The sequence below is a fragment of the Haliaeetus albicilla genome, chromosome 26, assembly GCF_947461875.1.
Source record: "Haliaeetus albicilla chromosome 26, bHalAlb1.1, whole genome shotgun sequence".
NCBI lineage: Eukaryota > Metazoa > Chordata > Aves > Accipitriformes > Accipitridae > Haliaeetus > Haliaeetus albicilla.
In genome coordinates this window covers 16,517,725-16,544,783 of record NC_091508.1, presented here as the reverse complement: position 1 = coordinate 16,544,783, position 27,059 = coordinate 16,517,725, and the positions used below count along the sequence as shown (strand labels likewise).

Genomic DNA, 27,059 nt, shown 5'->3' with positions numbered 1-27,059 from the left:
GCTCGAGGAGGGCATCGATCGGCGCTATAAAGGGCGGGCGGCGCGGCGGCCGCGGTGACAGCGGGGGGCGCGGCGCGGCGGAGGCTCCGGCTCCCGGTGCCGCCATGGACTTCAACGTGAAGAAGCTGGCGTCGGACGCGGGGGTCTTCTTCTCCCGCGCCATGCAGGTGAGGCGGGCTGGGCCGCAGCGCGTCGCCGTGGTAACGGCGCCCGCCTGAGGCGGCGGAGGGCGAGGCGGGGGGGGATGGCTCGGGCCTGCCCGCCGCCGGGGCTCCCCTTGGGCCGCCGGGCCTTCCCCCGGTAGCGTCTTCCCGCTGCCTCCCTCCCTCCCATCGCACGGACACGGAGCGTTCTGCGCCGCACCCCGGGACCCGCGGTTCGAGGCCACGGTAGAGGCAGGGTGGGTTCCCCCCCCCCCCCCAGCCCGAGGGAGGCTGGAGAATGATTTTTGGAGGTGGATGGGGCTGCCTGAGTGAGCCACAGCCCCCGGAGCAGCCACCTCCGGGCACTGGGGGCTCCGAGTGGTGCTGAACGATCCCGAGCAGGAGCAAAGGTAAACCCTGGTGCTGCTGCTGCGGTGAGAAGGTCTGGTAAAGGTTAATAAGGCGAACAGCCCCAGAGATGCTTCTAACCAATACATCGATTGGGGCAGGGGACAGAGGAGTGTGGAGAGGACTTTGCTTGCCTCATGGTTGTTCTTAAAGAAAAGCTTATCTTGCAAACAGCTGTTCAGTTAGCTGTGCCCAGACCCATCGGGGAACTGTTTCCCTTTTGCTAGGGAGATGTGGTAGAGATGGCTTTGCAGATGGTCTGTACCTCAGTCCCTCAGGAGGTCAGGTAACAGTAGCTCCCAGGCCCTGACAAAACATGGTACTCTTAAAAGTGATGGGAAGGAGCTGCTGAGGCTGAGCAAGCAGTGTCTCAGTGGGCTAATGTGGCATCGGGACCGTCCTTCACAAACTTGAGATCAGGAGCTGCCTGGGGATGCAGTGACTCCCTGGAGCTGTGGTGTGAAGAAATGTGGCTACCCCTGAGGAGCAAAGTGTGCAGCAGGTGGTGAGGTGTGACTTCTGAGTCTGTCCACTTCCCAGATGTAACAACTGGAAAACTGCTTTTGGCTGGGCAGGAGAGGAAAGAGGCAAGTCAGAGTTGGTTTGGATCCTGCCTGAAAAGTGAAGTCCAGGTGGTGACTCTGGGACTGGGCTTCTTGTTCTACCTATTGTGTGGGGGTTGATAAACAAACAGAGCAGTGCTGTCTTGTTCCAAGCCTTCTGTGCAGTGGAGTAATTCTGGCTCTTTAGGAACTGGTCTCCTGTAAACAGATATCACCTCCTGTAACCGTGCCAATGAGTCATATGTTATGAAAAAGAGAGATATTAACTACAGGTGCAAAATAAGGAGCAGATGGAAAGCTTAAAGATGCTGTTCTCATGCAAATGACCTTGGTAGCAGAAGAAAGGAAGAAATGCTGTAAAGAAATCTTGTGTTTAGAAGCCTTATTGTAAGTCTCTGATAAGTGGTTTTCAGCTTCAAGGCGTAGGAAGGAGACAGGCATGGGAACAGTGTCTGCACACAGTGATTCTAGAGCAAGGAGGCATTTATAAATAGTGGCTTCTGCCTGCTACACCTACTCCACATAATCCTGTATATGAATATTCATATGCCTAATTACAATAGTAATTTCTTGAAACAAAATGGGCACTGGTACTTGTAGACAGCGTGCAAGTGTTTGTGTAAGGAGGGGAGACTGGAAGGAAATGGATCACTGAGGCTGAAAACCACTTTCTGAGATGTAATTGCTGAGGGAATTAGGCCTATTTGGGCTGTCCCCACAGAGTCCTGCTGCTAGTGTGGGTGAGCACTGCCCTATCTCCACCAAGAGCCACAAATGACAGTTGAGATCTGCTGTTGGCAGTAAGGATTGGGTTTGTAGCACTCTAGCACAGCAGATCTAGGAGGGGAATAGGACCTGCCTAGAATAAGCTTGGTTTTCTATAGCATTGGAGATGCTTTCTTTGGCTCCAGGCATTTAACAAAGTGATGTTTTACTGGAACTGCAATGACTGGGAGATAAATGGACTGGCCATTATGTGCTGTGCCACTCAGACAGCATTAGCTATTGCTGTCTGGCCAACACACTTAACTCAAAGAAGGGCTGTAGCATTGCTTAGCAAGGGGGAAAGGAGACAGAGCATGGTCAGCATGCCACCTCTGGGGTGGCTTCTCTGAGGCCTAGGGCAGGAGCAGTCCTGGTTTGAAACTTGTCAAATACAACCTAATGTAGGTGCTGGATGGAGGATTTTGGACTAGGATCTCTCTCATGAGAGAGGAAAAAAAACAACCAAAAAAACAAACAAACAAAACCAAAAAACAACTCAAAACCCCACTGCTGCCTTTACATGGCTCTTCCTAGCTCAGGCACCAGCTAGCAGGACTTCTACCAGAGGAGAAGCTAGGCAGCTTGAAGGGCTTATGTGCTCCTGGGTGGACAAATCCTGTACTCATCTCGAGCAGGAGCAGGACAGAGGTGGCTGTGAGGAAGCAGGTGATTAGTATCTCCCCAAAGCTGTATAAGCAGTAACTATCTTACTAGGCTTGTGTATGTGGCTCCCTGACCAGGCAGTGTCCTGCAGACTTCATGGCATCTCTTATGACCTCCTTCAGAAAAGCAAAGCAGATGGTAGAAGTTGGGGTGTGAAGGTGGTGGTCAGCTCTGCTACCCAGGGAGTGGGGAACAAGCTTCTAGGCTTGGTCAGCTGCAAGGATATAGAACTCAAGATTCAGCATCTCGCTTGGGGATTGCACCACCGGTTGCAGCCATCGAGTTAGTATCCTCAGAGGGGATGCATCACATAGCCCCTAACACCTGCAGACAGACTTCAAACAGGTCATTCTCTTCATCTTTACTGAAGTATGAGACCTTTCTCTTTGATCAGCTGTACCTTCCAGTTATCAGTAAGTGGGTTTGATCCCAAACTATGTGAACAGCTCCAGCATCCCTACAGAACTGGCAACTCTCCTTTCAAAGGTAACGCATTGGATGTCTCTGTTCTAGACAGGCTGCAAGCCAGGCTCTCTCAGGGTTGTCTGGAAATAATTGTATGTGTCTGTCTTTTGTCAGTTCTGATGTAAACTGGCTCTGGGTGAAATTGCCCAAGCGTGAGTACAGCTTTTGGGTGCTTATCCCACTGCTAATGTAATTACTACCAGCAGCTAGAGGTTGACTTACTCTATCTTGAAGCTCCTGAAGAAAGACAGACTCCCCCATCTCCCTGAACTGTGGTGATAAAATAGACTTTTATCTTTAATAGATAAAATAGACCTGCTGCTTGCTGACCTTACTGGGGTTGATACCTTGGTTGCTGGACACCTTAAAAGTCAAGAGAACAGGAGGTGACTTAAGAAAAGGGTTTTGAAGGCAAGAGGTGTGGGCCAGAGCATGTTTCCATTTGAAACATGCCTATGAATTTATAAGGGCAGTATTTTTTCCTCTCTTAAATGCCTTGCTCATGAGTTAACCAAGCTGTCCTGTTAATGGCTTCCTTCTGTCCTCTAGCACCATTTCACTTGGCTCATAGCCTAGCTTTCCTGACTCCTGGTGACCAAATACTTGAAACACTCTGTATCTGGTCCAGAGCCACTGAAATTCAGGTAGTTTTTAGATGCTGACTGAGTGGCTATGGCTTCTTTCCTAATGCAACCCTGTACAAGGTGGGAGGTAGATTTGCCTCAATTGATTCTGTCATGCCTCTGATCACCGAAAAAGCAAATGTTACCACAACCTCGGCATTTTGAGCTGTTCAGAGGCTTCAGAAAATCCAGTGGCCCAAATCTGCTGTCAGGTGCAGGAGACTATTCCTGGTTTAAGACTCCTGGCCCTAGTTTGATCTGTGATTTAAGGTGGAAAGTCATAAGTAATGTCCAGCTGGAAGAACTGGGCACCCTGCAAGTGGTACAAGGACTTTAACTCTGCCACCAGATCCTCTGCAAGGGGGCTGCAGCTACCCTGTCAGAGCTCACAGCATACAGGCCTGGGCCAGCTGGAGGGGAGAGGGATGGAAAAATCACAAAAGCCTGGAAGAGACACAAGTCAACTCATGCTGCATTGTGCAAAACAGCTGTAGTGTTGGCATAACTCAGTGGGAGCACTGGGATTTTATTGCCCTCTCTTTTAAGGGGAGTAAGGTGCTAATGCTTTCAGCAAAGAAAACGATGCATGCGCTTTTTTTAAAGCCTAACCTTGATGGCCTTTAGTCTCTAGGGCTGTAGGCACTGCCTTTTTGGGTATTGTAGCTGTAGTGCAGAGGGACCCATCCAGCTCAGTTCTACTTGCTTGCCCTCCTGACATCCCAGCAGTGTCTCTACCGACTCTCTTAGGGAAAGGGGATTTTTTTCCCCCAAGCTGTGAACGCAGGCAGCTGCCCTATCTGCAGTCCAGCATGGTCTTGCTTCTTTTGGGCCTGTCACCCAAGTGCTGCTCTCCTGATCTGTCAGCCTGTTTGCCCACAGGGGCCCTGATAATGCATCTAGCATTCCTGCTGGCCAGCCAAGCCTCCCAGAGGAAACCCAACCTTTGGCTGAATTATTGATGCCCTGGAATGCAGCACGAGTCTCCTCTTCCTGGAGAGCAAGAGTGGCACTTGACAAAAGGCTGCCCTGCATTATTAATCACCTCATCAGCTTCCCTGCACAAAGATGGGAGTGGTGCTCAGCTGGGTCAGCTGCAGGGATGCTTCCTGCATCAGTGGAGCCTCTCAGCGCTGTGACCTGGCACGTGATCCCAGGATGCAGATCCTGGAATTGGTTCAGGGCAGGACTGTTGATCTAACCATCAGGTTTTCTAGAAAACAAATGGGAGTAGTTCTACCACAGCAGGATGGAGGAGCTTAAGGTTCCCAGGCATTGCAATTGCATGTGCTCAGCCCACCCTGACTCCATCCCAGGTGGATATACACCAAGCCTGTAGGTCAACTTGATAAAACCAAATAACCCTCCCATTTGTGGCAGTCTGGAGTATTTGGTGCTGCAGAAGGCAGCAATGCCTCTAGTCCAGGAGCAGCAAGACACAAAATATTTTTAATCTGTCTTTTTACAGTCAGGAGGCATGAGTATATGATCAGCTCATCTGTTCTCCTGCATCTCTTGGCCTCACAGTGAAATCTTATGTCTGTTCAATGGGAAGGAAAAATAATGAAATTTCTGTAAGTGTTATGAAAACAAATTCCTAGGAACAGAAATCCTTTATGGGAGAGTTCTGCCTGAAGTACTCAAGTAGGCAGACTTCATAAACTGCTGTTGTTCTACCTTGCTTTTCACTGGGGACACTGACTTGGGTAGCCAGTTAAGAGCAGATCAGCATCTAAGACCTGTTGCCACCTGAAAGCTCAGATCTCCACTTGCACCAGACAAGAAAAAGAACCAGCTCATAGGATAAGGTGGTGTAACTTACCTCTAATCTCCTTCGCTGGCTGTGCTTTCATGAGAAGCTTCATATGATCTCTCTGCAAGCTGCTCCTGCAAGAGGTGGTCCTGCTCTCCCCTGCACCTGATGGCACATTCCCAGTAGTGGTGTGAAGTCAAATGAGTTCTCTGACCCATCTAAAAAGTCATGTTAGAGGTCAAGCTGAGCTGGATCAATGGCTCCCCATGCACAGACAAGGAGGTAGAAGTGTGCTGCAGGGGAGGAAAAAGAGCACACTCTGCAGAAACCTGCAATGAAATGGTACCAACTGCCCCGAGGCTGTGCCTGGCTCTGGACTTTGCAGCATAGCTGACTTCTGGGACAGGGGTGAGTGAGACACTAAGGGAATTAAGTGCAAATAGGGTAACAGTCTCCCTGCATGTGAGTTACAGCTTCCCATGCACTTGCACCCACTTCATGATGTTCATTCTGTGCTTTCCAGTGCTGAAAGAAAGCCTGAATAAGAGATTGTTTTCCTGCCTGACCCTTTGGAGCCACAGGCTGTGACTAAGATTCCTGCCCATCCTCCCCTTCTGGCATAGCCCCCAGGTTTGCAGTGGTCATGGTGCCTGTCCTCAGCCCTCTTGCAAGACAGACAGCTTTAGTGCCTGACTTGACAAGAACTGAGTTTGAGTCCTGGCTGCTCCCTGGCAAAGTCCTGTGCAAATGACCCATGTTATTCCACTGCAGCAGATGAAGGGGTGGGTTACAGAAAACAGCTGCAAAGGACAGTGATGCTTGGAGATGCTGCTTGTAAATATAGCAAAGGACCCCAGAGCTGGAGTGGTTTAAGAGGCTGGCAGTAGCACTGTGGAGATGCTGGAGGGCTTCAGCAGTGATCTGACTCTGCAGAAATGCTGTAAGAAGCTGACTAAATTCAGCTAATAAGAAACTGGGTTTAGGCTTGACAGCTCCAGGGCAGATGCTGGTGCAGGATGAGTCTAAACTGCAGGAAGAAGAGCTGGACTTGAAAGTGAGATGAGATCTCAAAAAACTGTCTGGGAAAGGGGGGCGAGAGAGACTGTTATGCTTGCATCAAAGAGTCTTGGCTTGTTTAAGAAAGCTCTTAAACAGATGACTCAAATTGGTGCCAAATACCTGGGAAGCCCCAGTTTGCTGCATGGCAGTGACTCAGCCCAGCCTGGCAGAGTCTGAAAACAGCCCTGGGCTTCCAACAGTGACAGAGGAAGCCCAGAGCCTATCAGAGCCGCTCACGCATGTCTGATAGTCGTGTGTGTCCCCTAAAGACAATCATAGACGTTAGGTACAAAGCAATACAAACACCCTCTCACCTTGAATCTGCTTTTAGCCATGTCCAGCAACAGCCAGGGGACCATGGCAAGACTGAGCTGAAAATAAGTGCCAGTAACCAGGGGCTACCGGTGCTGAGGAAGAGATGGGCGAAGCAATCCCTGGTTTTGGATGGCTGCGATGACTCTGTCCTCACTGAGCTGCAGGAGGGAGTGTGACTGTCCTTGTAGTTGAGTATCTGTCACCACCGACATCTGGCAAAGCAGTTCACTGGCTCTAGCTCCAGTCTTGCCCAAACAGGTCACTGTGTAAACATACCTGCAGGGCTTATCTATCTCTGACATCTAGTAACATTTGTGCAGGGCTGGTAACAGGACTCCTAAAGGCTGTTTGCCTGCCTCACGTGCTGGTTCTGGGCTTGCTCCTTATCTCACTTTGTTCCCAGCACTGTACTGGATGTGAATGCAGCTGGGGCTGTTGGAGAGCCACAGGAACAGAGCTTGCCAGAAGGCCTTTCAGGAGGGGCAGCAGACACCAGACCAAGACCCCATGAAGAGGGCATCTTGGCCCATCTAGAGCTAGGGATAGGGGAGGGGAGAGGAGAAGGTACAAGTGGCAGATCAGACAGGAGTTGTATTTCATCTGAGAGTTTTAGCTAGGCTTTAATCTCTTGGCACCTGACCGTATCAGGTATTGTACAGTACCACGTCCTGATAACTCAACAGTGGCACCAGAGGCCAGCAACAAGGTCTAAGGACAGCTGCAACCTCTGTAGGATCCTAAGTGGCATAGCTGTCTAAAGGGATCTTTTAGTATGATCCAACAAGATGCTGGTTCCATCAAGAGCAGGAAATTGTGCTTAAAAATACACTGAAGTTGGCCAACTTCACTGAGAGAAGCAAGTGGAAAATGGGGATGGGGTGAGAGGGAATGGGCTGTTCTCTCAGAAATCCCCCACAGAAGCAATGGGGGGTATCCAGGCCATCTGACACTATACTTCCAGACCGACAAACCTTGCTTGTCAGATGTCACTGCCCAGTATGAAAACACTGAAGACTTGCACAGCCTGCTTTTCCCTGCTGCTAATTTTAAACTTAAAAGGAATCACAGAGGGAAGGAGAGTCCATTGCCAGTATGAATCCGAGTGCTGAGAGAACTCGGACACCATTATATTTCTCTCAATACCCTGCTTCAGAGTGTGTCCTAGAGGAAGAGTCACTTGCTGGAACCATTTTTATTTAAATCCTGAGTTTGAGCCTCCTTAAACCTCAGATGCTCAGTTGGCAGCTCACTGCCAGCAAGGCAGGAGGTGAGCTGGGAGGCAGTGCTTGCTCAGATGCTGTCAGTCTGATGGCTGTCAGAGGGCACTCGCAAGCCCTGTAGCAAAACCGATGTTGTGTACATGCTTGTCTAATAAGATGAGACGAAAGCCTGACTTGTGAGGTAGTAGTGGCATTTCTGATCCCACCGGGTTTGCAGGACATAGAGTTGGTTTGGAGGAGGTGAAGGGAGTTGGCACCTTGCCTCACCGGAAGGATGCCTGTTGCTCTCCTGCATGAAGTACTGCAAGCCGTGTGCACATTTAAATAGATTCCTCACAACTAGAGTATTTTTGTACCAGACCTTATTAAAAGTTACTTATTCTGGAACACCTTTCAAACCTGGACTCTATTTTTAGCTCAAGGCTTGTTCCACTCTTGGGCAAAAATTTGCCCTCTTCCCCTGAAAGATGCCTGGGAACAAAAAAATGACACGTTGAAGGCTTTTTAGCTCTACTCTAAGATAAATACATGAGACAGAAGAAGCCTCAGTGTCTCTTAATAGACCTGTAGCACACTAATTTTGCTTTAGTAGAACGGACCTTCTAATGACTACCTCCTTCCTGCAGTTTACTGAAGAAAAGTTGGGCCAGGCTGAGAAGACTGAACTAGATGCCCACTTTGAAAACCTTCTGGCCAGGGCAGACTGCACAAAGAACTGGACAGAGAAGATCTTGCGTCAGACTGAAGTTCTGCTACAGCCAAACCCTAGTAAGTCCAGCTTCCTCTAATGCTTGAAGGTCAAATATCACTTGCAGCTCAGTGTAAAAAGACATGCCCTCTGGCAGACAGCCCTGTTGCATTGAGTTTGTGGGGGTTGAAGGAAACGCATCTTTGCAGGGCCTGTTCTTCCTTCCCTATGTAGCTGAGATATGACTGGCTGCTGCCCTACACAGCCTGGCAGTGCTCCTGAGGATAAGGGAGGGGACACCTTCTCCTGATGCTTGCTATCCAATGCATTATTGAGGCCTGCATGGGGTGGGCTGCCCTGAATGCCAGTTCCAAGGGCTCCTCCTTCATCCTCCATCCTGTAACATTGGTGGTATCCTCATTCCAGGTGCCAGAGTAGAAGAATTCCTCTATGAGAAGCTTGACCGGAAGGTGCCTTCCCGGGTCACCAATGGGGAGCTGCTGGCACAGTACATGACGGAAGCAGCTAACGACTTTGGGCCAGGGACACCTTACGGTAAGTCAGCCTGGCTAATTAAAAAGCCCTGGGAATCCACCCCTTCTTAAAGAGAGTATCCCCACTATGGTTTTGGGTTAAGACTTCTGCAGCATGCCTCTTGAAGGGGGCAGGGTAGCCTGCTCCCCCTGTGGCAACCTGCCTATTAGCATGTCAAAACTGTTGCCAGAGAAGAATCTTCTCTAGCACAGAAGCAAACAGCCCATCTGGAGTAGGAAGCCAAGTCTTACTCCACAGCAAAGCATGCTTCATGTTGTGGGGGAAAAGGGGCAGGGGTCCCTCCATTCCTAATAGTCCTCAAGTCTGGCAGAGCTAGAGAAGAAATAGACACATGGATCCAGGGTAGCTAGTGGAACTAGTTACAGTACACAAACTGTTCTGTGCTATTTCTGTGGCTTTCTAAACTAGCCTGAACAGAGTTGCAGTGAATGGCTTTAGCTTTGTCCAGTTAGAGCATATTGTTGGTCTCAGGTGGTGTCTAGTTGCACAGACTTTCTCTAGACTCTGAACAGGAGAACCATCCTTTAACTGTGTCCTGCAAGTGGAGGGTGGAAATCTTTTTCAGCAGAAATAGAATAAGAAAACAGACTTGGGAAGGTTGGTGCTTGGCTACAAGCCTCAACAGGCCCCTTCCCAACCATGCGGAGCATCTTTCTACTCTTAAATCCTAAGTTGCCCCTTCCTGGTGGAATTTTGGGCTTCTTTAAGGAGCAGACCTGCACAGAAGCATAGCCTTAACTTCCAGCTGTCCTTGCCTCTGCCGTGAGCTTTGTTACTGCTCTCCAAATCAGTAGTTGTTCAATAGTGAGTCCTGTTACAGGCAGAACAGCTATAACTGCATCTATAGCCAGTGCTGCCTAATCAACTCATTTTTTTCTGCTCTGGTGCTTTTTAATTTGCTGCTCTGATCCTGTGTCTCTGTTTTATGAGACAAAGATCATTCTGTGCAAGCAGGTGTAGCAGTAAAAGGACATAAGTAGAGTAAGTGCCTCAGCAGATGGATAAGATCAAAGCTGCACTGGGAGCAGCTGAGAAGAGGCCGTCAAGCTAAAAGCAAACTGTAGTTAGGACTGAAGCTGGTGTGGTATGGGTATGGTCACCTTGCCCAGGCAGAGTACACTGTGCCTTTGTCACCCAACACTGGAGCATGGTAGCTCTGGGCAAGTTGGCTGAAGCCAACACAATGCTAATTGGTTTCTTCTGGAGTTGAAGGCTCCTGTTATTGCAGGGAAGACCTTGATAAAAGTTGGAGAGACTCAAAGGCGCTTAGGTGCAGCAGAACGGGACTTCATCCACTCTGCCTCAATCAACTTCCTGACCCCACTGCGCAACTTCCTGGAAGGGGATTGGCGAACCATATCTGTAAGTATGGTAGCAGGGAAGGGGAAGTTTGTCACATCACTGAAGATAAGAAGGGTGGGAGGAGAGCGAAACAGTGCTGGAAGAACTCATTTTCCTTCCCTATGAGAACGGAGGACTCCATACCTCTCCCCTCAAAGAATGCAAAGATAGGGGAGTACCAATCCTCAGGAGTACCAATCTGCTCAGGGTTCCCTCTCTGGCAGGGAAGGATTGCCAGCTGATGTGCATGAGGAAGGTAACTCCTTTCCTGACTCCTGCAGCTTAGTGGGCACCACCCACCTGTAGGCTGACCTGTTTGCAGAAGGTTAGCCTGTATCCCTGGCAGCCAGGCCCAAAACTCTTGCTAATGAGATGAACATATCAACTGCTTCTTTCTCCCTAGCATGTTTTGATAAGGAAATGGGTTTGATTCCTAGCTGGTAGCTTGTCCCCAACAGCTCCTAAGCAGTCTGCTCTTACCCATTTTCTGTCCCTTCCAGAAAGAGCGAAGGATCCTGCAGAACCGCCGCCTGGATCTGGATGCCTGCAAAGCCAGGTTGAAGAAAGCCAAAGCTGCTGAGGCAAAAGCAGCGGTAACTTTTTCCCCTCATTTGCCTCTCCGTCCTTCTGGCCCCAGGGCTTGGCTCACATGGACAAAAATTAGGCTGCCCTACTATGTCCTGGCTCTGGCAGGCATGGGTGGGGGAATTCCTCATCTGGTATGCAAGGGAACTGGGAGCAGGAGCCATGTGCCTGTTCCTGAGATGTCCTCCCTTGGGGGAGCTGCTGAAACAAATAGTTCTGAGCTTCCAGAGTCTGGAAACTTGTACTTGACCCAGGCTCCTGCCTCCTGACTGATAGTGGTTCCTGGATGATTTGTGCTAGTAACTAACAGGCTGTGTCTTCTGAGGACTTGCTAAGTTTCCCTGGGGATCTCAAAGCAAGTCAAGAGAGAGCTGAGCTGGGAGGTGCGTAAAGGAAGAGCATGCTGGGGCTCTGCAGCTGTCCCAGGCTTTCTGACTAGTTAGGATTCTGCTAACTCAGTCTTCCCCAGGCAGGAGCGCTGCAGGAGCCTGTAAGGAGCAGCTGGGGTCAGACTGGCTACCAAGACGTCCTTTCTTCAGCCTCTCTATTCACTTAATTCATGGTGCTGTCTAGTTACAGGCTAGTCTTGCCCTCTGGCTTTGGGGAAATCATGGCAAGTAAACTAGCAAAGGTCCTAGGTCAGAGCAGTGCAGAAGGGACTGTTAAGTCAGGCAGTGTCAGTGTCTGCAGCCCTGAACAATGGGGATAAGCACTTTAAAGTGCTTGTCTGAGGCTGACAAGGCCTGTCAGCTCAGGGTGCTCCCTGAGCCTGAGGCATCTCCTGGAGCTGGGCTCTCCCTGGGCAGAGGCGGTGTAGCAGGAGGCAGAGAGGGTGTAGCTGGGCACTGATGGGTTCCCTTGGAGGGCCTTGTTGAAGCAGATTGACATCCTGTAGCGCTCTGGCTGTTGGCACAAGGACTTGCCAAGTTCTGCTTCTAGCCTGGGGCCAGGAGCTCAACTAGCAAACGTGTGCAATCAGAATAGGCAGCAATCATTGTCAGTCAGTCTCTGGGATGCCAGCCTAGGAGCCCTGCCATGAGCCTGTTTTCTAGCCATCTGCTCAGCTGGGCTTCTGGCCTTGCAGCTCCCTGGGTGGCCAGTTCCCAGGTGTTTTCCCTTTTCTCCAGCTCTGACTGCATCCATGCCATATGGGGAAGCTGTGCTAAGCTCAGTGGCCTCCCTCAGCAGGTCTAACGGAAGTGCTCAGGCCTATGTGGGAAAGCCCTGAACAAAGCTTCGGGTTAACAAAAGTGATAGCTGCCTTTTTGAAAAAGCCTCCTCTCATCAGTCAGGTCACCCAGGTCCACTGAAGGTAACTTCAGGGATCTTTGATTCCCCTTCTGAAGGGGACAGTGCCCCCAGTCTCAGTGGGAAGTGGTGGCCACTGCTTTATCTAAGCTCAAATCAGAGCAGGAATTCAGATACCTCCTGTGCTTCTTCCCTTTCCACCCTCTTTACCTTGCTTCCTATGTGAAGTGATCCCAAGCCCTCTCACCTGCACACAGACCCTTGGGTGAGGGACTTCCTTGTAGCTGGAAAAGAGAAACTTGGTTTCCTACTGGAACTGCAGGGCTGGGGTGCCCCAGGCAGGATGCAGAGCCAGTCCAGGCTTTCCAGGGTGTTCACCCCAAGCCACGTTTCAGCCACTCTGCTTCTTTGAAACAGAGATCACACAACACAAGAGCAACCTCAGCTGTTGTTGTGGGCACCCATCTCTTACCCAGTTTAGCTTTAAGCTAGCACCCACCCACCCCCAGGTGGGGTCCCTGGCCTCAGGGCACCTCACTGATTACTGAAGGACAAGGCACAAGTGGAAGCTCCCAGTATGGGGGTGAGAACTGCTGCCTCTGCTCTAGGCATGTTAACTCATCATTAAACCACAATGTTCCCTGTAACATGCCTGGAGTCCTATGTCACACCTCTCCATCCAAGCTGGCCTAAAGTATCGCACCTCTCCCAGCTCACCACTCTCTTGCTGCTCTTCCCCTCTGTAGTGCAAACTTGTGTTTCTACAGCTTCTGTCTCGTGACTGGCCCTCCAAGTGTGCTGCTGCCCAGACCTGTGAGCTGCTGTTTGAGTATCTGGGCTTGTGCATTTCCCTCAGACTTTGTGCTTTGTCCTTCCTGTTGATGCTGTTTTGTTTACTAACCTTTTTGTTTTGTTTCTTTGTAATTTGCTCAGTGTGAGGGAGATGTGAGTATTGACTGTGCTAACAGTGCTGTGATTTTTTTCTTTAACACCTCTCATTGTCTCTTTCCCATTTTAAATGAAAATTCATATCTCCCTTGTCCCATTGGGACTGGCCCTGGAGCATGTGCTGAGCGTGGTCAGGGCTGTGGCTGCCTGGGGAAGGTGCTCCAGAAAGATGGGAGCATCTGTCGGGTGCCTGCAGCCCCTCTGGAGCATGCACTCAGTTCCATCGAAGCTGCTTGCAAGCAGTGCTCAAGAGAGGCAGGGGCTCCTGTAAAGACCCACTCAGGCTCCTCCAGCCATAGGCAGGAGGAGGTCAGGTTGGGTGGCAAGTCCCTCTCCTGAAAGGGAAGCAGCCCAGAGACAATGACAGGCAGGTTTATCTGGTTGTGGTGCTGTTCTATCCTCCAGGCTCCAGGGCTCTGCTGTTTTTTCCCATTACAAGAGCAGAAAGGGGAGGGAGGGGGGTCCCTTTTGACCACTGCTTGCAAATACAACTTTTCCATGCATAGGAGTGCAAGAGCAGCTTGCCTCCTTCATCCCATGTGCTATGACTAGTTTTGGGACTCCCTGGAGACCAGGGAATGGGAGGAGAGGTTTCTTCAGTTGCTCTTGATCTTTTTTTTAAAAAAAAAAAAAGCATAAGAAGCTATTTCTTTGAAACATATCTTCTCCTCATAGGGAGGAGTCAAGCCTTATTGCTGTCCTGGTCTCAAATCTCACTGGTGCATTTTTCTCCCTATATTCAGGTTTGACTTGTAATAGGAATCACTCCTCCTTATTCCTTCCTCTAGCCATCCCCAAAACTCCTAGACAGTTTAAAAAAAAAAAATCTCATGTTGGGACTGCCTGACTGCTCTTCTACACACTGGTCACTCATTCCAGCAGCCTGCTCGGGGCCCAGCAAATCGGGTCAGCATGTGTATAAGTAGATCTGGGTGAGATGCAAAGAGATTAACCTGGACCTGGGAGAGGAAATGTGGGGCCTGAGAGGATTAACAACATAGCTGGGTTACAGCTGGATTGTGTGCCAGCCTTGCACACCAACCCACTGCACAGTAAAAGCTGACCAGGAGGATACCCTGATCCACCGCACCAGCGTGATGGTCCTGATGTAAGCTAGCTTGTTGGCTTATCTGTTTGGGTGATGCTACAGCCAAAGGCTGTCCTAGGAGTCTTAGCTTAGCTGAATAGAGAGACCATGTTATGTGATGGTTAGGGAGCCCACACAGGTGTGGGGATGGACTGGATCCCTTGCATTCCCAATGAGGAAAACATCCAGTGCTTAAGTCTTCCTGCCCCAGGGCAGAGGTTTAGCTATGGAGAAGATGGCTTGGAGGTTTTCTGACCTCTGGGATGAAAACTCATACACTGCCTTTGGCAACAGCAAGGCTTTGGATTAGATCTGCTTTGGCTAAGCCATGCCCCTTACTATAGCAGATCTGAGTCTGTTAGGAGGAAACATGCCCAGAGGCTTGGTGAGAGTAAGAACAAATAGATGTTGTTTCTTCAAAAGGCACAGTGGAAAGGGTGCTCTGATCCTAGTAAACATGCCCACTTTAATGACAAGGCCCTGTGCAGGGACACTTCTAGGACTGTAGGTGGGAAGCAAGGGGAAAGAAGGTCCTGCCCACTGGACTGAGCCAACGTGACATGAGCAACCTGCTGGCTGCAAGGGAATGGGAAATGAATTTGAGATTGTGCTGTCTCATCTCCACTCCAACTGGTTGCTGTATGAGCGGATAGCTGTAAGTACAGGCAGAGTTTCTAACAGTAGAAATATCTGCTGTTCAAGTACCAGAGTGACTGCATGAGCCAGTCCACCTCCTCTTGCGCAAGCCTGGCTTCCACCTGGGGAGAGCTTCCATGCACCACTGCCCAGACTGTTGGGAGACCTCCCTCCTGCCATCCCATAGGAATTAGAACTAAGCTCCCAGCACAGACAGGAAAAAAAAAAAACAACCCACTAGTCCCTTCTTCCATCCATTGTCCGACCGACTCTTCTGCGTGACTTGTACATGAAACTCTATTCCCCCACTAGGCTGTGCCTGACTTTCAGGAGACTAGACCTCGTAATTACGTTCTCTCCGCCAGCGCATCAGCGGTAAGATTGCCTCCTCCTAGATGTTGCCTCTCCAACCTTTTCCTGCCCCTCTCTCCACCTGACTTAAACTCAGGCCTAGTGCTCTGCTGTTTTCAACATTTTAATGTGACATGGGCTGCCCAGGGTTCCTCTGACTCAACCTTAAGGATGCAGATCACCCCTATTAGGGGTGCATGATTAGGGTCTGGCACTTCTGCTGCTTGGTTTGCTTTACAGTTTCTCTGCCAATGCCTTTTCCACATTTCTAGTGGGAATCTTCTGACTTTTTTATTGCTAGTGGAGCAATTGAAAGGAAAAAACCTCAAAGGTTAGCCTTTCTGGATGGTTCCAGCTGTACATTGGCAATGTCACATGCATGACTGCCTGATCAGTACTGTGGTGTCAGTGCTCAGAGGCTTTGTCACTGGTCAAGAGAAGCAAAGGTGGAGGAATCACTCTGCCACCCATCGTGTCAATAATGCAGTAGGCTGACAGTGCAGGCTTGTCTATTCTGCAAATAGAGGTAATTTTTTTTCCTTTCATCTTGGGGCCAGTCTTTTGGCAGCTGTTATGCAGTCAGATGTGCTGAGGGTGGGTCACTAGCCCCTTGCATCTCTACTGTGTTGCACTGAGTGGTTGTGGTCAAGCAATTGACTTTCTGTGCTGTGTTCACGGCTCCCCATTGCACAATGTCACATTTCTCGTTAAAATGTTGAAAACTGATCATCTTGCTTCCTAAATAGCATTCAGAACAACACTGATGCCTGTTAGTAGAGTAATTTGGGAGTGGGATCTGTAGATATGAAAAAGGACAGCCCAACCTTCTAGCAAACAAAAAAACATCATGGAAACAAGTTGGATTTGATTAATGGGAAACCCATCCCATTTGGAGAAAGAGGTATGTCCAAGGTGATAGCATCAGTGTTAGTTCCCAGGGGGATCTGTCCTGACCTTCTTGGAGAGTGATGCTGGGATCAGAAATAGCTTTGCAGAATAGCTAGAAAACTATTTCCACAGGTAACAGGCCCATGATGAGACGCCTTAGGAAGAAGCCGATACTGGTGATGCTGTAGCAATTGCTCAGTTTCCATCTCTCCTTGTGCAGCAACTAGCAGCGAGCCTGTGGCTCCGGCTTCTCCCTTGGAAAAGTCTGTTCCAAGGACAGCACAATAACGGACTAAAGCTGAGCTCTAAGAGAATCAAAGGAGAGAAACTGGGCTTTCCCTGCCTCTGAATAGTTCTGATCAGACCAGGGTTTCCTGATCATTCCCTGAGGCTTTCTAAAGCAGACCTGAAGGCAAGGATTTGTATAATATGCATTAGCATCTTGCAGAGTGCCCAGATGTTCAGTTGAACGTGTCTAGTCATCACTAAACTGCAAGCTGATCTGCTTTTGCTGTATTGCAAAGCTGTTCTGGGGAGCAGATACCAAATACAGTAACATGACAGGAGAAGTAGATTTGGGGGGGGTTTTAGCCCACCCGTGTCTACCCTGGCACATCTCTGCCTAGTTCAGTGGTCCCTCTTCAGAGCTCTGCTAGAGAAGCTCTAACAGCAGCAATGATTATATCAGAGCAGGGCTCTAGGAGACAGACTTGCTCTAGGTAAGCAGCCAGCACTGACCTTGATCACTTAATCATGTTTGATGGTTGCACAGCAGGGCCTTCTACCAGGGGCACCTGTAGGAAACCCACTGGCCTAGCCAGCAGTGGTCCTTGTGGCTTCCAAAACTGTTTCAGAGGTTGCAATTGGTGGTTGAAGTGCCACCTGAAGTCCAGCTGCACTAGCAGGGGTGACTTGAATAACAATTGGCATCTCTAATTAGCAAAATATGGGCTGAGCCCAGACTGCTGCCCAGCTCTGTGCAGGCAGGACTGCTTTGCAACAAGCTCTCTAATCCCAGCATTCATTCCAAAGGGTCAGGCACTGCAGCAAGGTAGGAGCTCTTCATACTGTTGCTCTGCTTTTCTTCCAGAGTCCTTATGCTACTTTAGCCTTAGCGTGTACTGACAGTATAGAGCAGTGGCTGCTGCTCACCTTGCTGTTGAGCTCTGCTCCTTTCTGGAGTGAGGGATTGCTTATGCCCAGGTTACAACTTTGTCTTACAGGTGAGCAAACAGGTCAGCTCTCTCCTTGACCATACGCTCTCAGCAGGGCTCTGATTTGGATTCTAAATTTATGTTGTTGCTTTTTTGAGAGGTGGATAACATGGTGCTTTTATTCCCCCCCCCTTCTATAACAGGGAGGGCTTAGATGGAATTAGATCCATCTGGAGACAAGCACCTCCCTCGTTTTGTATGAGTTGGAGGCTGAGGAGCCATTTCTCCTCTCTCCCACACTGACCTTTTGGGTTTGTGTAAGAAGGTGTACATGGGCTGCGTAAGCCTAAATATCCCTTTCTCTCAGACCCTGCCCCTTGTCATGTGCTGTACTCTTAGGAATGATTCCAAGAAAAACATATTGAGTGCCTTAAAGAGGGTTCCTCTGGCTTGAGCTGGGGTGGAGGAAGATAGGTGCAGATCATGGCCTTTTCTGCTCCTTGAGCTGTCTGAAATGCTTCTGACTAGAGCCACATAGTGCCTTAGCCCAGGGATAGATCTGGGCAAAGCTGGACTGCCCCAGAGCACCATAGGGTCAGAGCTGGAGGTTGCACAGCAAGGCCAACAAAAGAGAAACAGATCTGGCTATGAATTCAGTGAGTACTACAAGGATCAACTGGGCCTGAAATGGTTTCAGTACTGTCTACAACATCTAAGTAGGAAGACCTGTGGCCAGAGTGAAAGCTTCCCATCGCCCCTATAGTAAACCTCCAAACACATGAGGGTGTGCCAAGAGAGGTCTTGTGCCAGAGCAGCAGTTCAGGCTAGGGCCTGCTTCTCAGCTGCCTACAAGGCTCTTCCCACCATCTGCCTTCCAGAGTAGGAGCTCTCAGACTGAGAAGGGAAGGGGGCTTATGTCCCCACACATGGCTGAAATTCTGCAAGCGTTGTTTGAACCAGTTTCTGATTTACAGTAACAAAACATCCACCTAAAGGTCAGAGGAGACACCCAGCTGCAGTGCACTGAGCACTGCACAGGGACAGCCTGTGATCGTAAGGGAACCAGCTACAATAACTCTGCTGAAGTAAGAAGAGATGCCAGTCAGGCTATGTACCATGGAACAGGAGCTGAGCTGCAGGTCAGGGGGCGGAAGCCAGAACAGGAGCCGGCAGCAAGCCAAGGAGCCTGGCACAACACCTTCCTCCAGCCCTTCACCAGCGCAGGTAGCTTCTGCAGGTGCTCCTTATATTGGCTGGTGAAGTTGTTTCTGCACTTGGGGCTACCACAGCCCACCTGAGGGCAGTTGCTGGTGAGCAAACCTCAACAAGGCTCAGTTGGGAGACCCTGGGTCTAAACTGAGTGTGTTCTCCCTCTGACACCACAGATTCCAGCACAGGGCTCCTAGGTGCCTGCAGTGCAAATTCAGCCATGCTATGGTGAACTTCCCTAATCTGCAAAGGTGACATCGGAGGGTGAAGCTAAGGTCCTCATCTCTCCCCTGGCTCCACTGATGTGGGGTGTTGTTGGCAGGCTGGTATGCTCCCAGTTGATCCAGGATGATTCCTCTTCATGTTGCGAGGGCTGAGGGAGTAGTAGTCTGCTGACGAAAGGCCAAGCCAAGGACCTCTGGGAAGGATCAATGTGTTTTTCTACCTCTTCCCTCCCTTTCCCATTGCTGTGCCTGAGTTATGTTGCCAATTGTTTCATGTCCTGGAGCCAGATCCCAGTAAGCAGCTGGCAGTGTTGTGCTGCCCCGATCATGCCCCTGTGGGTGAGGAGAGTGGGAAGGAGTAGTGTGATGTTTTGCCTGGCTCAAAGGCAGCATCCAGCCATTGCTTCCTCCTTGCTGTAGCTAAATATGCCTGTTGGTAGCACAGATTGGCTGGATTATGATCCTGTTAACCTGAGCTCTCTAGACCAGTAGGTGAGGAACACTGGCCTCTGTCTGGCTTGAGCTCATGGCAGCTCCCAGGCCCTATTCATGGGCTCAAGCAGCTCACTTGCCACCCCACAATCCTAAAAGAAGGGCGGTCCTTCAACATCAGCCTCTGTAGGCTTCAGTAAAGTAACCCTTGCTGTTGAGACAACTCTGCTGCTTAATTGCTTTCTTCCTGGAGCCCATTGAATGCAGTTGCTGTAACAGCCCTGGCAGGGAGCAGAGCTGGAGTGCTGCTGGCTCTGGTGGCATGGACTTGCTCTTCTATTGTGAAACTGAGCTCAAGGGTGCAGGAATGAGGGGAAGGGGCACCAGTCTGGCAGCTGCTGCTGGGTGAAGGGCTAGCTTGTCCCTGGAGCTGGCCTGTTGTGTCCACGGAGTGCCCTTGCCAATTGGTGTTAATGCCAAGTGCTTCTCGATGTCTCCAACACTGATCTCCTTTCCTGTTGCTCTGTGGCCGCTACAGCTTTGGAGCGACGAGGTGGAAAAAGTAAGTATCCAGCTGAAATTGTGCTCAAACCTTCTGGGAGTGCTGTCGGTGTTCAGGGGGCGGGGGTGCTGTGGACTCCTTCCTGCTGGTGTGCCTGCACACACGCAGGGGAGGATCAGTGGGATGTTGCTGTTGTCAGCCCCAGTCCTGATCCTGCAGCTCTATGGTTCAGTGCGACTCTGACAGCAGCTTGGGAAGGGCCTGCCTTGTGGGCCAGGTGGCTGTACCTGGTGCGAGAGACTTCCTAGGCAAACCAGGCGTGCATTTGTATGTGATAAAAGACAACTCTGAGAACGCTGCACTGGTGTCGCAGGAGCAGAGGTGATGCACTGTGATGTGATTCAGCTCTGCTCACGTGGCAAAGGCCCTGCCTGCTCCAACTTTGCATGTGCCATGCAGTAGCCTCTAGTAGCCCCTTTGCCTGCTTGTTCTGGGGTCTGAAGAGAAGCTCTAAGCAGAGCTGAAGCAAGGACAGAGGATTTCCCCATGAACAGCTCCAGCTGCTGGAGGGAACAGCTCTGTCAGGAGGGCAGGGTGGGAGGTTTGGAGCCTATTGTGGGGTTGATTCTGTCTGGGTGAGATGCACTTCCCCTTCTGAGTGGATCCATGGAGGCAAAGTCCCAGATCTTGTTTATTTTCTGGGCTCCACAAGGGGAGTGTGACTTGTCCGTGAAGATGGATGGAGGGCTTCTAGTGGACTAGAGACCAGGGTGAGCTCCCTGTGGAGCTCCAGCATGGTATGGAGCTTCCAGAGATAGCTTCTGGGATCCCATTGCCTTTCATACCTCAAACACCCCCAGCAGATGTTAGCCTGAAGCCTGAACTGCAAGGTGGTAGAATGGCACATTCCTGCATGCTGTGCATGATAGCAACCTCTTACTGCCTTATTCTAAATGCATCATCAGAGCAGACTGGCTGTTTTTGAACCAGCTCATCCTGTACTTTAAACCCTTCAGTCCCTCAAACAAATAAGCTGACCGCAGTCACTTCTAAGTATGCAAGGCTCTGTTTGTCTATCCTAGTTGGATAGACCAAAGTATGTCAGTAAACTTCAAAGCTCTCTGCGTCTTGGAGAAGCACAAGACTGGAAGGGATCTTCCAGGTCACAGTCTGGTGCTGGCTTTATAGGAAACTACATCCTGCAACTGCTTGGAGCTAGCAGGGAAAGTCAAATCCCAGGCAGTGCGAAATGGAGCTGGGTCTGCCTGTCACGAGTTTCAAATAGCTCTGCTGCTACTGAAGCCTCTGCTTGGCTCACTGGAGCAAGAATCTCTTGGTGTTTAGTAAGGCATTGCACTGGTATTTCCTGTAACATTCCCCCTTCTCCTTTAAATAATCCCTTTCATACAGAGGATGCAAGAAAATAGATCAGTTGTAGCTTAAAATAGACAAATCTGATTAGAAGACAGTCAAAGCATTTCTTTGTTCTAGCCTAGCTGTACAACAGTACTGGTAGTGCTGTTACCAGATGAGAGATGTAATGGCCCGCAGCAGCTCCTCTAGCTTGCCCTGCTGAGAAAGCTGGTTCTCCTCTGGCGAGACCTGGCTCAGAAACACCAGCGATGTGGCCTCTGCTCTGAGATTATCAACCTGTCTGGGATTAGCCCTCTGGGGTCAATTCCAGACAAGTCGCTCCAGTGCCAGATTGATCAGGGCATTTCCAAAGCAGCAAAAGGAGCTCACTCCCAGGACTGGGGCCATGCAGGAACCACTGCACCAAGGCAGGCAGCCCTCCGATTGCTGCACCCTCCTGGAGAAGGGGGAAAGAACACAGAACCCATACTCCTTCCAGTAAGCTGTAGCTGAGTGGACATCACTCTTCTGTGCTATCAGTCACAGCACATTCCAAGAGGGAACTGGCATGTTCTGAGTGGCATTAAGGAATAATATATGCTAGAGAGAACAAATGTGCCTGTCACCTCTTTCCCTCTGGCAGTGGGAAGGGAGAGCAGGCACCAGAGCACCTGACTGCTCCAACACTTCTGGAGCTCTTTCTTTGCAAGGATCCACCTGGGTTTTCTGGTACTGCTAAACTGCCCTAGTGTAAATATGCTGTTTGCTGGTGGGGGAGATATGTTCTGTCTGTTTGGTAAAGAGGGTCTCCAGTATCAGTCTGTCTTTGAATTCCCAATGTCTGCTGCATAGTTCCTTCTATTAACTGTTGTTTAATTCCTCCGAGCTCAAAATAAGCAAGTAGCTTCAAAAGAGAGCCTTGGGTAGAAGTTGGATTGGGGTGTTCATCTCCATTGCAGAGAGATTTAGTCAGTAACATCAATTTGGTAAATGCTCTTGTGGCCTCAGCCTTTGTTCTGTGATGATAAAAAGGATACTGGCAGAAGTTGCACTGCTGGAGAGAAACTTAGGGAGGCATTCACATTCCTACACCTTAGGCTTAGAAAGAGGGAGTTGAAATGACAAGTGCTGCCATGGGACTGGCTTTCCACATACCTCAGGATTAACAAAGCCTCTCCATCTTCATGTTCTAGTCTTGTGGGATTAGGAGCTTCCTAGCTTGATGCATCAGTCTTGAGCTGCCGTTCCATGACCTGCAATGATCCAATGTAGGATCAAGCTGAAATACAGCCAGAGGCCTCTGGGATCCTAACCCAGGGTGTCTTGTGCCTGATGCTCAGTGTCACAGGTGCACGTGGATCCTACTGAGCCAGCAACACACTTGTCTCGGTGTCAAAGGGGCATGCTGGTGGAGGAGGTGGGTGTTGCCTCTCCCTGGAAGAGGCAGAATAGGGGTCCTTGCCTTGTGCTGTCTTGAACACCCTGTCCTGTTTTGCAGGCAGAACATGAGCTGCGGCTCACACAGACTGAGTTTGATCGACAGGCAGAGGTGACACGTCTCCTGCTGGAGGGGATCAGCAGCACACATGTGAGTCTTCCTAGGTAACTGGGGGGGTGCCAGGGACTACACAGATTCTTGGCTCCTTTCTAGAAGAATGCCAAGAGGATGATGGAATCCTGCATTGGGAGTAGAGGTACAAGAGGTCATAAATTTGGATCCTACAGCAGCCTCATAAGACCTGGAATGCTCAAAGTAAAAACATAATGAACCATGCACAAGCAGTGCCACTGTGGCATCTGCAGTTCTGCAGTCCTCAAAATGTTTCTAAGCCAGAGAAACACTAGAGCTGTGGGCTAGCCACATGGGCATGGCTGTAGTGCCCCAAGCAGCCTTCTCTCTGAGATCACCCTTGGGCCTATGCAACATTCCCAAACTTAACAAATCAGTGCATTCAAGCCAACCAAGTAACTCTTTTAAATGCTGGCCTGCACAAGTCTGCTTCCCTTGGGGTAGGAAGTAGCTGCAGGAAGAGGGTTCCTGTGCCTGGCACCCAAGCTCACAGACCGTCTTATGGTCCTTCTCCCTCCAGGTGAATCATCTTCGCTGTCTCCATGAGTTTGTGGAGTCTCAGACCAACTACTACGCTCAGTGTTACCAATACATGCTGGACCTGCAGAAGCAACTGGGCAGGTGAGAAAAGAGACTTCTTTTACTACTCCCTCATCTGGTTACCCCTAGCTCAGGCCTCCTTCCCCATCCCACATCATAATGTTGGGGAGAAGTTTTAAAGCCCCCTCCAAGCTCTGACAGAGCTTCTGAGCTTACGGAATGGTGACCAATCCCAATGGCAGTGCATTTAGAGCAGGCTTTGCCATTGGATTCATCTGGGTTTTATATGTTCATCTCAAAGCATGATGGCTATGAGAGTTTGAACATTCTTCCTCTAGATTAGTCAAATCATATGGGAGACAAATTCCTGTTGCCAAGCAGCGAGCCTGAGTGTGCTCAGCTGCAGCAGTAACTAATTCTGTGCTGCTGGCTGCACATCCCGTGGGCGCAGGCAGGGCTGTTTTGTCTGTTACCTGCCACATCAGCGCGGTGGCCTGACCCAGGAGGGGCTGTTGCCTCTACATGATCACTCACTACTCCTGTTCCATTCTTTTCCATGCTTGCAGCTCCAAAGGAGAAATGTAAGTAAGATGTTGCACACAACTAGCTTTAAGAGCTCTCTGACTCAGCCACACTCTAGAGTCTCTGCAGACTCGCTGCAAGAGCCTGAGCTGCACTCCCTTAGTGCAGAGGTGGGTATCTACAGATAAATGAGGCTTGAGCTGCCTCTGTCTAGAGAGCCCAGAAAGCGTGGCAGCCTCCAGTTGTGGTATCCAGTTTAACAGCAACAATGAGTGTCCTTCTCCTGAAGAACTAGCAGACTAAACAGGTAACACTGACCACATGAGAGCAGGGCAAGGACACAGCACAACGGACCCAGTAAAACAGCTGCAGAGCCAAGAATAGCACCTGCCCAGACCCCTCTCTGGTGCCATGCTTCAGTCTTGTACTCTGCAAGTTAGGTGCCAGCCCTGTATCAGGACACTGGAATCAAAATAAGCAGACAAATACTACCTGTTGCATAGTCTCAGCACCTGAGAACTGAGTGCATTTCCCCACTTGAAGGGCAGTGTAGATATGTTACAGTTGTTAGCTAGAACTCTTGAGCATCATCTCTGCAGTGTAATTACTGAACAAAAGAGCTCTTTCTTGCTTCCTTATACTACAGACATACTGAACTCTGCTTTTTTTTCCCTCCTGTGTCAGATTTTCAGGCACATTTGTAGGCAATGCTGAGTCCACATCTCCCCCAGCTGCTACCTCTCCTCCAGCTGTTGCTGCTGCCACACTCCCTGCTGTGCCTACTATTCCAGTTGTGCCCACGATTGTTGGGGTGCCTAATACTGTGGCAGAGAGTGTACTCAACCCAAATGAAGTCAAGCCTCCTGCCAGTGGGACACGGAAGGCCAGAGTCCTCTATGATTATGAAGCAGCTGACAGCACTGAGCTGGCACTTCTTGCAGATGAGGTTGGTAGCTTTCCTTTGCATTGAATTTTGCTATAACTGCCTAGCAGCACATTGCATGCTCAGCAAGGTCTTGGTTACTTTTCCTGGCTCAAAAGCCCTGATTTATGGAACTATTCATAGAGTCTTTTCCTTGACACTAGCAACCACTGAGTTGCAGTAAGCTTGTGCTTGTGGCCATTTGCTGTTTAAGAACACCACCCCAATAACTCTTCTATTCCTATTGGAGTCTAACTGTACTCAGCTAACAAAATACCCCAATACTTAGTGTCTTCACTGTGACCTGCAAATATAGCTACCTTATCTGAGAGCAATGGGATAAGCTACTGGCTGGAGGCCTGGTCTAATCATGCTGAGAAAAAAGGAAATTCAGCAAGTTGCAAACTCTTTTGTTCACTGGACTGAACTTTTGTATTCAGAAGGGATGACATAGCAATATCATGCCACTCTGTATGCAAAAATACCTTAAGTCAGTTTGGAGAATGAAAAGGCAACAGGGACATCACTGGGCAGATTTCTGTAGCTCTTTTATTAAAGCTGCAGATAGCTCTGGGGAAAGGCCACAGATGCCTGCTATATGAACTTCAGAAATTACTGTTCTTTCAATACCTGTCTGAACTTCTGAGCTCTGACTAATGCCATCTTCTCTCCCCAGATGATCACTGTGTACAGCCTGCCAGGCATGGATCCAGACTGGCTCATAGGGGAAAGAGGGAACCAGAAAGGGAAAGTTCCTGTCACTTACTTGGAACTGTTAAGTTAATTTTCTCCAGGAAGAAGAATGTACAAGCAGAATGCACCCCTCATCTCCTGGCACTTCTAATGCGGATTTCTTCATCCGAGACCATTGCTCTCTTCAGAGTTGACACTCCATTGCTAATACGGGAATTGTGGGAAAGAAGTGGTAAAACTGTTGCAGAAAGGTTTTGGGAAAGGGCTGATGGCACCTAAGACTGAATTCCTTAACTACCAGTGCAGCCTGCTTGGAGGTTAGTCTTGATGGTGCAAGATTCCTTGATTACTTTTTTCCTACCCTACCCTAGCCTTGTTTATCACAGTGGCTTTCCCAGGGCCAGCAAGCTGTCTCCCTCAGCAACTGCTCATGGAGTTTAAGTTACATGTCCCTTGTGTCTGGTGTGGGTTAGTGCCTGTCTGCCCCTCCCGTCCTCTCTCTTCTTCAGGCAATTCTACTGCTAAGTCAAACCATCAAGCATTCCAGTGGGGAAGTGTCCCACACAAAACCCTCTGACCTGTCCTAGCTCTTAAGGCAAGGAAGCTGAATTTAAGAATTAAAAGCCTGTTAAAACCCATCCACCTTGCTCACCTGTGGGAGAACAGTAATGCAAGGCTTTCCAAGAGCCATGCTTACTATCATGGTGCCTGATGGCTTCAGTCTAAAACTGTCCTCTGAAGCTGGAAGGAAATTTCTTTGTGAAGACTGACCTAATAACATAGGGCCTGTATGTCAAAAATCAAACCTCAGTGCAAGGGACCATGCATCTTGCTTGCATTTCCTCTGAGAAACTCCTCTTGGGACTGCAAAGAGTTTACAAGCCTTTTTTACAAGCTTTGCTCCCTGTGTTAATTGTCCAGGCTTTTCTTTCAGTGTGTCTGTTCCAGGCATGTTTTAGCCTGACTTTATTTTCACCCTAGATCACAGATTTACCTAATGCTTCCCCTCCCATCTCAGCAGTGAACAGACTTGGTGCATCCTAGTACAGTAAGGGGTAGTCACACTTGCTGTTATCTCCAACAATGAACTATTCTTGGCCATACACACACTAAACAATCCAGGCTGCCCTTGATGTATGTGGTGGTTTAGCTCAAAGGGAGTGCTCAGGTGTGTATGCCTTTTAACCCTATAATGAACTTTTTAGCTAGAGCTCGCCTAAAGGACTTCTGCTGCTGTGTAACTAGTTTTCCACTCAAGCTGGATGGAAGAGAAACTCACCTGCACCAAGCTCTCTGTTCATAACCTTCCCCTCGGTATGTCAGAACTAACTTTGCTTGTTTATTATCTTTTGCACTTTCCCCATTGGTATTGTGACCACTCTAATATAACAGGGCACTGAGAACCTGTGTATGTAGGGCTCATGGTTTTCAGCACTTATTTGCCAATAAACAAACTGCCTGACCTCCTGCCTCAGCATCTTGTGTGGGTTCAGGGCTGCCCTCACTCCCCAGCCATGCGACTGCAGGGACAAGCAGTGCTGGCACAGAGGCAAAGGGAGACATCTCAGATGGGAGCTGTGCCGTTCTGCTATCCCAGTCTTGGAAGCTGGGTGTAAAAGCAAAACAAAGCTGCTAAT

General features: G+C 49.6%; 1 protein-coding gene across 7 annotated transcripts; it reads left to right on the top strand.

Annotated features, from left to right (window-relative positions):
• Positions 1 to 17: 17 nt before the first annotated feature.
• On the top strand, positions 18 to 26,884 carry SH3GLB2 (SH3 domain containing GRB2 like, endophilin B2). 7 transcript variants are annotated; one of them, XM_069772156.1, is made up of 13 exons: positions 18 to 167; positions 8,601 to 8,742; positions 9,089 to 9,217; positions 10,446 to 10,579; positions 11,059 to 11,151; positions 13,325 to 13,336; positions 15,375 to 15,437; positions 19,859 to 19,882; positions 22,674 to 22,763; positions 23,266 to 23,366; positions 23,852 to 23,866; positions 24,492 to 24,753; positions 25,406 to 26,884. In XM_069772156.1, exons 1-13 carry the CDS (start codon positions 105 to 107, stop codon positions 25,511 to 25,513), a joined length of 1,236 nt encoding a protein of 411 aa, XP_069628257.1. In that variant the 5' UTR covers positions 18 to 104; the 3' UTR covers positions 25,514 to 26,884. The 7 variants fall into 7 exon arrangements, with proteins under 7 accessions (XP_069628257.1, XP_069628258.1, XP_069628259.1 ...); XM_069772157.1 differs by lacking the exon at positions 13,325 to 13,336; XM_069772158.1 differs by lacking the exon at positions 23,852 to 23,866.
• The last annotated feature ends 175 nt before the right edge of the window (positions 26,885 to 27,059 follow it).

Coding starts and splice junctions, on each gene's coding strand:
- SH3GLB2 (XM_069772156.1), top strand. CDS start 105: ATGGACTTCAACGTGAAGAAGCTGGCGTCGGACGCGGGGGTCTTCTTC. Junction 19,883..22,673: donor GGAGCGACGAGGTGGAAAAA/GTAAGTATCCAG, acceptor CCTGTTTTGCAG/GCAGAACATGAGCTGCGGCT. Junction 24,754..25,405: donor TGGCACTTCTTGCAGATGAG/GTTGGTAGCTTT, acceptor TTCTCTCCCCAG/ATGATCACTGTGTACAGCCT.